This window comes from Buteo buteo, chromosome 22 (assembly GCF_964188355.1).
Source record: "Buteo buteo chromosome 22, bButBut1.hap1.1, whole genome shotgun sequence".
Lineage (NCBI taxonomy): Eukaryota > Metazoa > Chordata > Aves > Accipitriformes > Accipitridae > Buteo > Buteo buteo.
The window spans coordinates 7,575,207-7,589,314 of record NC_134192.1 but is presented as its reverse complement, the minus strand read 5'-3'; the positions used below and the strand labels follow the sequence as shown (position 1 = coordinate 7,589,314).

General features: G+C 46.9%; 1 protein-coding gene across 9 annotated transcripts in view; it reads right to left on the bottom strand.

Moving 5' to 3' along the window:
• Positions 1-14,108, bottom strand: part of SEPTIN6 (septin 6) — a 31,964-nt gene that overhangs the window by 16,736 nt on the left and 1,120 nt on the right. For all 9 annotated transcript variants that reach the window (XR_012654033.1, XM_075054488.1, XM_075054485.1 and 6 more), the window contains exons 2-3: positions 8,319-8,433; positions 507-702 (exon numbers count right to left, since the gene is read on the bottom strand). Coding sequence is in view for 8 of the 9 variants with exons in the window: in XM_075054488.1 (XP_074910589.1) it covers positions 507-702; positions 8,319-8,433 (311 nt within the window). In the remaining variant the exon portion in view is untranslated. The remainder of the gene's footprint in view (positions 1-506; positions 703-8,318; positions 8,434-14,108) is intronic.

Below are 14,108 nucleotides of genomic sequence, written 5' to 3'. Positions count from 1 at the left end.
TCGCACACCCCTTAACTGCCACGCTTCAGCCACGCTGGGGTGTGAGCTGCCAGAGATGCTTCCCCAGGGTATCTCACTGCACATTTATCGTGCCTCCTTTGGCAACATGGAAGAGCCCTGCCAGAAGTGGCTGTTAAGCCAAGTGGTCACTAACCCATGCTAGTGGTTTGGTCAGTAGCTTGCGTTCAGCACAGCACAAGGAAACAAGCACAGGTGCCTTGGAGCTCTCCGCTCTCCCCGCCACATGAATTTGGGCAGAAGGCTGCCAGCAGGCCAGATATTGCTCTGACAGCATGAAAAAAGCTGCTTTGATAGCTGGAGCAGTGCTGACGCACCACAGCCTCTGTCCTCTCATCTACCTGTCCCATCCCAAAGAGACGACATGGACAACCAGTAAGAAGGAAGGAGGAAAACTTTACAGCACAGTCTGGCCCAACTAGGGCACAGGGGGAGACCCTGGATGAGAAAACCAGGTCATGATACCGCCTCTCTACCCCTTCACTCACCTGTCCTCTTTGTTGATCTGATCCCCAAAGCCTACTGTGCTCACAATAGTCAGTTTGAGGTTGACGTTGCTCTCCTGCAGGTCGTAGGTATTGGATTTCAGCTGGACCCCGGGCTGTGAGTGAGATGCTGGGTCACCTTCAAACTTGGTGTTGAAAAGCGTGTCCATGAGGGTGGATTTACCAAGGCCAGTTTCCCCTATTGGAGAAAAAGAGAGTTTAAATGTTCTGTTGAATATTAATATGGCTTGGCCTTTCAGCTTCCAAACATTAACAGGGGTGAAATTGTAGCAGATGAAAGCAGATCTCATGCTCCAAAGGGATCGTCTGGCAAGCAGAAAGCCATGTACAATGGGAGGTCTGTATTCCAGGCAAATTACATTTCACAGTCTAATGGCCATTAATATCGTTAGAAAATAGAGATGAAAAGAAAGAGTTGAAAAGGCAAAGCGGAAAGCATCATTCAGATCCTGCGTAAACCCACAACTACACTAGAGAAGATGCTGTTTTCATTAAAAAGTGGGAAGGGGAATTGGGCTCATTGCCGTTTCCAAAAAAAGATGCTCCAGATCAATACGTGTCTAATAAGCAGTCACTGAAATAGCCTTCTTCCATGCAGAAACACTGTGAGTTGGTTCCAGTCCTACAGCAAGTTGTGTGGTTGGTTTCTTGTACCCACAACAGACCGAGTTGAGACATCAGCCTTCTAGACTGGTAGGGGACATTTTCTGTAATATCTGGTTACCATACCTTAGAGGCTACACAAGCTATACAATACTCCAAAATCTGCTTCAGAAAGTTCTGCAGCATTGAACTGCTATTTGGATTCCATCTATCAACAGGGAACTATTTCCTTGTCTGGAAGGAAGAGACAAATCCCAGAGGCCAGTCTTAAATTTGGTTTAGATACATCCCAGGAAGAACAAAACAAATCCCTCCACACACTCATTCCATAGGGCAGCCTGCCTTACCACGCTCTGACAATGGAGCCAGCTTTCCAAGCTCAAAGGATCTGACTTCGTGCTACACCCTTAAGCAGTGTGGTTTGCTGCCCTGTGAGGGCTGTTGTGTTTTGGGGAAGCAGCGATTTCTGAGCTGCCCAGCTGGCTTTTGCTGAAACTTGAGGAGCCAGCCGAAACCCACCTACTGCGAAGGCTGCTCCTCCAGCCTGCTGCGGGACCACAGGGAGACTGTCTGGTTGAAGCAGCCTTCCCTTCCCTCCCCGAGCCCTCAGCTCCCAAGCGAGACAACTTCATCATTTTCCTACCCTGCCCAGAAGAAAAGAGCTTCTTATTTTTGTAGGTTTAGAGCTCTGCAACAGATCCAAACTTGCATGAAATGCCCAATTCAACAAGGGGAAACTCCTCCCCGTCCTCCCCCGTCCAAATCTCGGAGCCTCACCCCTGCAAGCAGCCAAATTCCTCTCTTGGCCCTAGAAAGGACTTCTCTCACTCCAGGCTGAAGTACATGGCAGGCAGGGCAGGGCAAACATCCACTGCTGTGGGAACTGAGCGGTCTCTGATTGCCAGGATCGTGTATCAAGTATCTTTCCAGAGGCAGCAAGATTCATTAACATTTGAAAGTCAATGTACACCTTGAGCTGCAGAGCTGCCTGGGAGCCAGCTAAGAGCTTGCGCTCCATCACTGACTGATGCCAGTTACGGCCAGAACAGCCACAAGTCCAGTTGCTCTTCGCTCCAATCTCATTTGCAATCCGAAGGGGAGAAGAAGTCAGCACCAGGAGCTGGCACTGCTGCAGTCCCTTGTGCTACGTCACTGCATCAGCTGTATCTACAACGCTGCTGACCGGAGTGCACCGGCAGGAAGGAGGGAGGGGGACCAGCAAAGCACAAGGTTCTCTCTGTGGCTGGAAGAATGAGCTGGACCATCCAGAAGTCTCATGGCTGATCACAGCAAGCCCTGCATTGACTTGGAATCAAAACAGTCTGGGCTTTTGGGGTACCGTTTGCCCCAAATGGGGAGCAGGTGCACAAAGCACAGCAGACCAGAGCATTGGCACGGTTTGGACGGGGATTTTGAGAGTTAACAGCAGACAGCCTGCACAACCTGCCAGGCCTTTCTCAGGGATTCCAGGAAAACAGCAGTGTAAAAAAACCCCAAAAATCTAAACAGCCTGAGAAGGCTGCAGCATTTCCAGAGCCCCTGCCAAGGGACGGGTGGGACAGAGCAGGGAGTTGGCTGCTTGCCTGCGAATGCCAAGATCCCCGACGGGGCATCTCGGGACAGGGGAGCTTGTCAGCCCTGGGGTGCAGGAGCATCACCCACACACCAGCCTGGCAAAGTCTGCTCCTGTGCCGCTGCCCCACGTTCTCTGTCCCACAGCCTGGCGGGCCCCAGAGCAGGCTTGGATCCAGTACTCTGTCCCTCAAGCTTCCAGGGCTGTAGGACAGGGTGACAGGGGGAGCAGCAGCAGTGACCAGGGCAGGGAGCTGCTCTCTGCAGTGGATACACAAGGTTGTGTGTAAATCACGTTGGCTTTGGGCAGACAGAACACCCTGTAAGCCACCTCTCATTTCTGCCTCCCTCCTTCTTTAGGGCGAAAGGTGTTCATGTGAGGCCAAGATTACTGTTTAAACACATCCTGAACCTGCTAATCATTGTCTACTTTAAATCAGTCTAATGTGTTGTTTTCAGCAGGAGTGACTTTAACTGTCAGAGGGGCCAGGAGAAGTGCATAAGAGACGCAGGCAAATATTTAAGACAGAACATGGTTTTATACTCCATCTCATGCCAGCTACACAGGGCCAGCAAAGGCAACTTCGAATTTACACACTGAGGTTTTCCTTTTGGAAGGGGAAGATCTGAACTGGTACTGCATTTTTCCATAGGTGGGAGTTGCCCATCCAAACACCTACAATTTTGTGTTTAAAACACAAAACACCCAGCCACTAACACAGTATCTTAAATGTGAAGTCTGCACACCAGAAATTACATTCAGCCAGCAGATACACCCATCCCCACACTGTGTAACCCACTTACACGGCACGGCATTAAAGCCTGCCAGGGAAAAGGAGGATGGAGGAGAGAGGAATGGACATCTCAGCTAAAAGAAACATGATGTTAACACTGGTGGAGTGACATGAGATGGCAAAAGATTGAAGATGTTAATAAAGTGCTTTGCTGTGTTAAATATGACCAGAGCTAGGGAGCAGTGCTACTTTGAAGGGCAAAACGACAGATTTCTGAATCTCCTGGGAGTTTCTGCCTCACACAGAGGCAACTTTCTGCTGGCTGGAAGATGTAAATGGTGCCAACTGCTTCTTGTAAGGACAGGAGTCCAGATGGAACAGATGGTCTGATGAAAAGGACAAGTAGTCTGTGCTTGTTCCAGCCGACAGCGCTGGAATCTTCTCCAAAAAGCAGAAACGATGAATGGGGATTAAGGGAGGCAGAATTACTGTGGAAAAAGCAGCGGTGTATGCAAACTAAGAGGAGTCCTTGGCAGGGAGATTATTTCCTGATGTCAGGCTTATAGGCACACATGTGATTTCATCTCCAAAACCGTACTTAGGGATTATGCAACTCGGCAGTGGTCTGCTCTCCTGAAACAGGGCTGACAAAGCGCTGTGGGGAGGACAGGGCAGGGAGGGTGACCTTTACTGTTAGACTTCTGCATCAGAAGCTCTGACAGCTACTGAAAAGGTGTAGCGTTGTGCCTTTCATCACGGGATGGATTTTAGCTGTTAAGTCTGTCGATTTTCAGATGTGAAAAAAAAAAAAATGGCAAGAGACACCACATCAGTCAGGCTCTGGACATGCAGCAACCTTACACCAGCGCCCAGAAGGCAGCATCCACAGTTAACACATGACAGCCTGCCAGGCTAGAGACACTGTGCCGGGCTCCCCACACCTCCTTGCCGTCTCCTGAGACACACTCCCTGCTCCAACTTCACATGCACGCAGCATCTTCAGTGGTCTATGGAAATGGTTCATCAAATCCGTCATTGACAGAGCAGTGGCACCACTTGCAAAAACACAGCTGGGACAAGACCCACTCACCTCCCTTCAGCTACTCCACAGAAATCCTCTGCTCTGGGACCAGACTGCCCTCCCTGCGTGGCCTGGGCAGGACGTTGCTCACGCTCTCTGGAGCTCTCCAGCTGGTGACCAGGCAGAGCCCATGCCAAAAGACAACAAGCACCAGTGCCGCAAGGAGTGAGTGATCCAGACATCAGCACTGCAAAGTGACACGTCATACTGTGCAGGCAACCAACACAAGGGCTACCCAACACCAGCTACTCTGGGTGACATGGAGATGAGGTGAGAGGTGGAGGTGAGGTGCTACCATACCCATTTCTGACACTAGCCAGCAGCTAAGGTGGAGGAACAGAAGAAGCTGTGCCCACAGCAAATGCTTCTTCCTTTAGGAAGCTCCCGGCTTCCCAAACCAAAATGGATATCTTTGTGCTGAGTTCATCTTCGTGGCTTCATCCTTGCACAGAAATTTTGGCATCCTAAGCACCTTGCAGCAGTAAGCTGAATTATACACCACAGAAGTTGTACCTCCTTTTTTGTGGCTGGCAATTTAATTTGCTTTTCCCTAGTACATGTTAAGTGAAACAACAAACAACTGCTCACTGGCCCCTTTCTCCACATCACTCAGGATTTAAGAGGCCCCAGTCCTATCATCCTCAATCAACTCTGTGGGAGGACAGAGGAGCCCTTGGAGTATTTCTCTGTTCAAAGGCATGGAGCAGCTTTCACAAGAAGACCCTTTCACAAGAGAGCAACACCTGTCCTTCATGAGATTAACAACCGTGGCTCCAGATATCAAATAATTCAATCCTAAAGAAAACGTATACACATGCACAGCCCTTTCATGTGAAGAAATAGGAGCTAATCCAATGTAGCAGGTTTGTTGAGACAAGCCCTGAGGCAGCTCAGCCTGATAAGGCCATCTCTCATGAAGAGAGGAAAAAATAGTTCTTTTCATCCGACAGGCGTTCAGAGACACCACACGATTCACCCGTCACAAGGCAAAGGCTGGGCTGCAGGAGCAAGAGGAGCAACACGGGCTCACAAAAGATGCTGAAGCACCTCAGAGGACTACCTGGCTCCCCGCCACTGCTGTCCGCCCCAGGGGGTCAGTGGCGAGCAGGCAGAAGAGGGCTGAGGAGATCGATGGCTTTTTGGTTGAGGAAACCCTGTTCTCTCCTCAGCTGGTTGCACCAGTGACCACAAAAACAACCATTGGGCAACTTCCAGGCTGTACAGCTCATCGCCCCAGAGAAAGCTGCCTGCTGGAGAGCAGACGGCAGCTCTGCACGAGGAAACCTGCGCACATCCCTTCCTTCCCCAGCCAGCAAGAGCTCACACACTCCAAGGGGCTCGTTTGTTTGGAGACCTCAAGCAGCTGGGGTACAGCCCCTGGGAAAAGAGAAGGTATTCCTGCCACAAAATAGCTGTTTCACATTGCACTGAATAGGCTGGTTAGAACAAATCCCCTGCAAATCCCAGGAGAGAGGAAGAGGGAAACTCCTGCTTATAAGGGGATACTAGTCTAATGCAACTATAATCTACCCTGGGCAAAACTGAGGAAGTTTACATCAAAAAATATCTGCCTATTCTTCCTCTTTCTTTCCCCCATCTCACTGAGAAATACAGTCAGCACAGAAGGTCTCAGCCGTTAAATACTTCTCCAGCCTTTGCACTGAACTAAGAGGAAACTAACATTTTAACACGGAAGCTTTAGGAAGAAAGTGGTTGTGCTGAGGAACAAAACACCAGAGAAACCATCCACAACCCCTAACTTCTTATGAGAGGTTTGCTCATTTATTCCATCTTTGGCTCTAATCTCAAAGGGGAGATAGCTTTCAGCATGAGAAGAGCTAAAAATTGCTCCACTCTGGACGTGCTGCTGAGAGCAATTTCTGAAGCTTTCCTTGGCTCCTCCATCAGGAGCTGGAGGAATCGGTGGCTCAGATCCAGTATGGTGCAGAGCAAAATTGTCATTGGATTTTTCCTCCAACAGACGACACACACAGCTGAAAAACGGGGGCAATGAAGTGCCTTTCTATCACGCTTAGTGGCCTGACTATGGGATCAGTTCATCTATTTGTTGTTTTATTGGCTCCAATCCTCATTTTCTCCCTGTTCTTTCAATTTTTCACCCCAAACTCCTGCTGTACAAGTGAAACCCAACAGAATAACTTACAGATGGACTCTGGGACTTTTTGTTTTCTTTCTCCAGGATGTTTAAGAGTTTAACTTTGTTACCACAAGTTAACAGAGGCACCAGACAACTCTCAAAAGACACTTTAAAGCCTGACCTCCCCAACTCAAGATTTGTAGATCTTTTTCTAATGAAACTTACTGATTTTTTCTATAAAGTTTCTTTATTTCAAGACTGACCATGTCTGTGTTATTACTATTCATAAAAGACTGACATTAATAATTGATGCATATTGATCTGGGCAAGTCCTTGTTATTCAGATCAACAAGCGATTAATGCATTCCATTTCTGTCCTGCAAAGAGGAAAGCAGAAGCATTCAGCTCCTCTCCACACATTGAAGTGAACATATAACCACAGGAGGCATCCACTGCCACACCTATAACTCGTAGAAGAAAAACACAGCAGCTCGGTAAGTGCAAAAGGAAATACTTCAAGGCTTCAGTCTTTGGGACAAGGGTTTCACTAGGTCATATCACATTCACGTACTGTGGAATCACCTAGCCACTCAGCCTGACAGTGACCTCCACTTGTCAGCAAAGTTTATCATCTCACACGAATGCCACTGTCAGGGAAAGTTTTCCTCTCAGCTCCATTTAGCAGGGCTCAGCTCCCCTCTCCTTGACCTACAACTCTTGTCTCAGACTTAACCCTGTCCTGGGCAAACAGCAGGTCCATACCATGAGCTGGATCTCTCATGGGAGGGGACAGACAACCTTTGCGCAGGTGCAGAGCTGACCACCAGCTGAGTCCCCAGGAGGTATCCACAGCTGCAGCTCTCCCCTCTGTCATGCCAGGCACTGCTGGGAGCATCTGCAGACAGGGCTTACTCTGAGCAGCCATGGCCACACAATAACCTCTTGCTCCCAGAGGCAGGGCACTGGCATCAGTACAACAAACTAATTCTCCTATCAGACAACTATTAATTCCCTGTTATTAATTTTCTTATCCACCTTACCAAACTACTGTACCAAAGTCATACAAGACTTTACTTCTGTTACCTAGGAGCGCCGAGGAGGAGGGACCATTTGGGATCCTAACCCTGGGGAAGACCTGTGAGACAGGCAGACGCTGCAGGGACAGACACCAAGTCCTACTACAGCGCCAGACCCCAGCTGAGATCCATACCACATGGCAGCTTGGATGATTGTCTGACCAGCTAAGGCTTGGCCAGACACTATTTTAATTCAAGTATGCACAGAAGGGAGGAGAAAAAAAATAGCTTTTAGGATTTAAGAGGAGCATGACTGGTATTTTGTTAAAATAATTATAATAATAATTCAATACCTAACCAAACAAGACCTCAGAACAAAGTTTTCTGGCATGAGTACCTATTTTCTTTTAAAAACATTTAATTCAAACATACTAGGAAAATAAAGATCATCATAAAAGCCTGGGATTTTAGGCATTTTATTTGTATGGTTCACTGCTTGGTAGAAAGCCATACTGCATAACCCCAGCAAGGATTTCCCAGTGCACCAGTAAATCTTGTTCCTGAAAACAGACAGAGCAGTTGGGGAAATTTAAATCAAAGCTACCTTGTTAACGCTGTCACCTACAAGCTACATCCAGCTGCAGAGAAACCCTTTTCAGCAAGAGAACTTCCCAAAATGGAAATACTCACCCACACACAGGATGTTGAAACAAAACCCATGATTAACTGATTTATTAACCAGCTGGTCAGGCAAACTGTCAAATCCCACGTGTCCAGAAAGCGGGACAGTACGACAGCCTTCACCCTGAAATACAATGAAATAGTTGTGTCATTTTCAAGCAAAATACACTTTTCTGTATAAACCCTTAAGACCTCCCAAGCAGAATCAACCGCACAGCCCAAGCAGAGATTTGCACGTATACTGTAAATCATATACTGTAAATCGTGTCAGTGTGCTTCCCTCTTCTCCAAAACAAATCCAGACAGCACAAATAGAACATTTCATATGCTGCACATTAGATGGTAGCCCTGTCAGAAAAATATTAAACTGTGCAAAACATGTACCCAAACACAGCTGCTGAAATAAAGAGGTGGCAAAACATTTGTTTCTTCAGAAATTATGTAGACACTCAAGTCTCACCTTACACTGAACACAAAAAGAATCCTCTGTGCAAAGGAATGTATTAATGATGCCTCCTCCTATGAGCCTACTACGATTCACTTACTGTGAATTGTAACTCGCACATAACTCACATTCACAGCTGCAATTATAGAAACTAGCTAGAAACAGTTAGGAAATCTGTACCTACATCTAGTAATTGAACAACCCAAACACACTGCCTCTGCAAAGCTCAAGTGCTGTAGCACAGAAACAGCAGAGAATAGCCTTCAAGCTATCAAACACAGCAGTATCTTCCATATTGTTGCGAAGATGAAAATCTCAGACTGCAAACGGGAGTCTGTCCAAATCTTTAAAACGCACATTAGCACCAGAAAATCAGGGATCACTGAAGGAAGCTGCAAGGAAGATGCTTGCATAGGCAGGAGGCCAGACCACGCAAGGTAGCAGGTCTTCTCCAGCTCTGAGTGTTGCTCTCCGAGCTTCGGAGCATATCTTTCAAAGCTAGGAACTAAACAGGAAAAAAAAAGCTGAGAAAAAGTGTCCAGAACTGAGCTGCTCATAACCACACAGCCCCATCAGAAGGGAGCCTGCACAGGGGTTTGGGAGTGGAGGTACCCAAACCTGCCTGCTGGGGGGCATGGGCTTCTCGTGCCCAGCCACCCAAACGACTTCAGGAAAAGCTGCTCCCACGCCCTGCTCCCTCCTGTGCCCAACACCACTAACCCAGTGTCCCAGGCCAGGCGTCCCCTTTCTGTCCTGGGAAGCAGAACGGCCGACCTCCAACTCCTGCTCACGCTGTGCTCCACACCCAGCACGGCTGCTTGCTTCTGGAGGGGGGGGTCAGAAATTTTCACCTGGCCATTGCACAAAGGCCTGTACGACAAGGCACTCTGGGTTCCAAACCTGCGCAGCAGACAGTAACGAACTACACGCAGAGGCTCAACCTCAGAAATGGCATCATGCAAAATGGAGAGTTGGTGCTAACCCCATATATTTGTGCATACTGGAAAGTTTCCCTCCTGCAGCCCCTCAAAAAGGTATTTCCCTCTCTGGAGCAAAGGCTTTTCTTAACAATGTATTTTAGTGTCAAATACAGAAAAGTCCCCTCTGGCCTTTCAGGGACATCATCAGTTCACAAGAAATACTACAGCCAAAAGGCAAGAGTTTATAGGGTGTAATTTTTAACTTACTCTTTCAGAATCGTGTTTTCACATATCTTGAAAGCCTGTTTATAGGGACGGCATACTGGTTTTCCCTCTTCTGTTAATGGCACTGGTATTTTAGGCTAGGAAAAAATCCCCACGGACTGCATTTACTACAGTAGCCTCAGACTACGATTACTTGCCTTGTTACTGTTCTGCCGGTGTGGGTTTTTTTCCAAATATGAGGCTCCAAATACACTTCAGCCATTAACCATATTTACCACCCTGTGATGTGTAAATATGTTTCCCCTTAGCCATATTTTGTGTATTAATCTGACTCTTCCTGCCAAGATGTTCACCAAATATGGCGTTTTATTAATTCCTGAGCACCTTGCCTCCAAACAACATGTTCATCAGGAAGGCGCTCAAGTTCCCCAGCAAATTCTGTTTTTGCCTTCTGAGGATGCAGCTCCGAGGCTCAATAATTCACAAACAAACAGCTAAAGCAGAAGAAAGGGAGACCGTCAGGCATGCAGATTTTGTGACAACACACCTAAACTCTCCTAAACTGCTTTCACCAAAACAAAAACCCAGCACTGGGGTATCTCATGATCTGCAGCAAGACAACCATGGCACCAGTGCAGAACAGATGGGTGGACAGAGTCCACAAAGGCGCGCGTGAGAACCGCAAGCAGACTCCTCCTGGGGAAGGAGAAATATCAACTGTATTTTTAATACTCAGCCTTAAAACTGCACCGTTGGAAGGCTGTTTGAACACTACCCTCCCCAGGAAACGTGGGAGGGAGTGTAGGCTCTCATTAAGAACAAACCTTCTCCTCATCCCTAAATATAAGTGTGACCCAGATGGAACAAAATAAATGGTAGAAGTTAAGCCGCTCTCGGCTGAGAGGAGGCATTTACCGTTGCACAGAATTCAGCCTGCAAGTCATTTCCTGTAGCCTCTTTTTCTAGTCACCTGTGGTTTCATAATGCAGTTAAACCATACTTCACATCTGCTACAGGCCAGGAAACAAGTACTGCAAAATCTGATTTCCAGTCACAGCAGCTGAGCCATCATGTTAAGTAGGCAGCCATGAGGTATACTGTGCTACCCTGGCTGAAAATCCAAAGCCTGCTTGGCCAAGGCATCAAGGAATCAGATGTGGTGAAAAAAAAATAAGAAATAATGTTTTAAGGTCAGACTGGTTTTGACACACATCAGAAAGTTGTCAGCAATTACCAGACCTGCAGAGAGAAAAGGAACATTTTCTATCTGATCCACCAAAAAACAGTGCAAGTCACTAGACTTCACGCACCAAGTGGTGTCTCTGTATCCCAAATACTGCTATACATAAACAGCACCATCATAAACAACATATGAACACAGCAATTAGTCATCCTGCCTGTACATTAAATGTAGATTTGTATTACCTTGTTCAAAACTGAATGAAAATATGCTAAGCTTATAAGCTTTTTGCTGAAAAACTGTTCAAGAGCTATCTTCCATGATTTATCTTCAAAAACAATCCTTCAGGGCAAATTTAAAACGTATAAAGAGGTACCAACAAGGTAAGCAAGGTTTAACTATTGTCTGTGTGAAGGCTTTTTCCACCAGCATCAGTGAGCACTGGATGGCTGAGAGTCCTTCCATACTCTCTATTTTAAGTTAGCATCTTCTTGGAACGAAGACAAAGATGGGATCTCTGGGAAGCCAGTGTGAATACTGGCACCACACCAAGACACCAGATGCCTTTTTTTTCCCCCACATACACAGAGTGACCCCTTAGGATAGAATGGGCTGTTGTTGCTCGGGAGGAAGCAAAGCGTGTTTGCCACAAACAAGATTAAAAGAACAAAAAGAGCAACACGCTCTCTTGCTGCATTACCAGGCGGGGCTATTGTGGAGTGAAAGTAAAGAGTAGCCACTTGGAGAGGTTATTTTATTTTTTCCCTGTCTTTGGAGGATTTACACACCTTTTGTTAGGGCTTTTCCTTGCCACAGAAACCACCCCTCCCTACTCTGATTCTTACTGAGAACTATCAGAAATGTATGGAAAATACAAAGATGTTATAATAAATTACCCCAAGCCTGAAAGCACTGCACATTAAATATCAGTTTACACAAAATGAGAAAGATTTAGACTCCAGGTGTTTGAATCACTCCAGAGTCCTCAGGATGAAAAAACAATTAGAGGAAAATCTTGCTGAATGTGCGTCTCTGCCTTGATCTGCCTTACACAAGTAGGTACAGTGCTGTCACCTCCCAACGTCCTCGGAGCGCCAAGAGGCTATTACTGCTTTGTGGAGATAAAGCAGAGCATCCTCCCCGAGACACACAACGGTGTTGTTCATTGCAAATGTCAACACTCCATATTCAGGACAATTTCTGGTGGCCTGGACTAAAGGAAAAATGAAAAAGGACACCAGGGCAAAGGAAAAGTCTCCACTTGGCAATATTCGGGCAGAGCACAGCAAATAAAGAAAGCTACAGCTCTGAACCCAAGGGACCCCATGTCCAAACGAGGCCCGTGCAACAAGAAAACGCTCCCAAAGACTGCAGTACAATACTTCTTCTGCATCTAATTGAAAAGAGTGTTTCTGTTTAGGACGCTGACAGCTGACATTTAGTACTTCCGATGCAATTTCCCACCTCTCCCCAGATGAGAATCACTTCAGATGCCGAGGCCGTGGAGACTTTCTTCAGAGGATTTCCAATCGGCTGCAACAAACACAACAGCACCATCCCTCAACAAAAACAAATTAAGCAATGCTCACAGGGTTCCACGACCACTGCCGATGCTCACAGCACCCACTCTCCTGCCCCTCTGCCACCCCATAAAGCTGAGACCTGGGGGGTTAACCCCTATACCCGAGACAACTCTCGCACAAGAAGTCAAATGACAAATCACAAAGCAAGGCAGAACCTCAATTCAGGTTTCCACACCACAGTTTTTCACATCATCTTTAAGCCAGAACAACATCAGATCCCTTCTCATGACCTCGGTGTTATGGCATCCACTTCCCCAGACTGCATTTGGCTCTGATTAAACAGCAAATTAGAACAACACTTCTACCAATTACTTCTCACTTGTACAAGTGTGCAATTCTCTTATGCAATGAGAGAATTATCCAGCAGACAGTACAAACATCCTTCATGAGATAAATGCAAAGCAGGAATGTAAAGTGTAGATAAAGACCTTGTATTTCTTTTCCTTGCTTGGCTGATAACAAATTGTCAGGACACATATAAAAGAAAAATAACAGGAAAGTGGAAGAGAAAGAATTCTGAATCAGCCACCACGGAAAGCAAGAAACATCTCACCAAAGCTCCTGACCACTGACCACCCTCTTCAGGCGCATTGCATCATTCAGCCATTCAACATTCACAAACACTCAAGTGCTTCCGAAATCTCAAATTCTGACAGCTCTTAAGATTACATTTCTTTATGCCCCTGCCAACGGGCTGCAGAAATGCCATGCTGTTTGGATACGTTCCCAGAAGTCTCCTCCAGCAATTAAAAAAATACGTATCTATATCAGCAGTCTTAATGATTTTTCTGACCTGTACTACAGAGATTGAGAGTTAGACAGTGCCCGGCAAGCTGGTCCTCTGCACCTGTCTACCACCCACGGGGAGCAGAGTGGACACATCCCCTGTGGGTCTCAGCATTTAAATCCTGCACCCAACCATCTCCACAATAAATGCTGGTTTAGATCAAGGGTTTGCTGGGACAGAGGCAGGGTGGTGACCCCAACTCCTCTACATACCCAAGCCCAGCTCTTGCACTTGTTTAACCCCGTCAACACAAACGCGGCAGCCCTCTGCATCACCAGGATGTTACGGCTGACTGTTCCACCAACCCCAGCCGCGACCGGATGCCGAAGACCTGGGCTGACAAGTCGTCTGTCTGGAGAAAGACATTTTCAATTTGCAGCACACTAAGTTCACATCCGTCTCAGAGCTAGCTTTCCCTTTTGCCTCCAAAGAGAGGCTGTGCTGTATCACAATTCATTCCAGGCCACTAGCAGATGTCTGAAACTCCTGTGCATTATCTTAGCAAAGCCTAACGCTCAATTTCCTTAAAAGACAGGGGAGCAAGTGAGTCACTTTACATACCCTGGCAGTCACATACAAGGCAATGGGTATGTCCAGGAGGAAATAACATCACAAACTGGCAAGGAATGGCTACATCTACCCGTTCAACAAGATTTGGT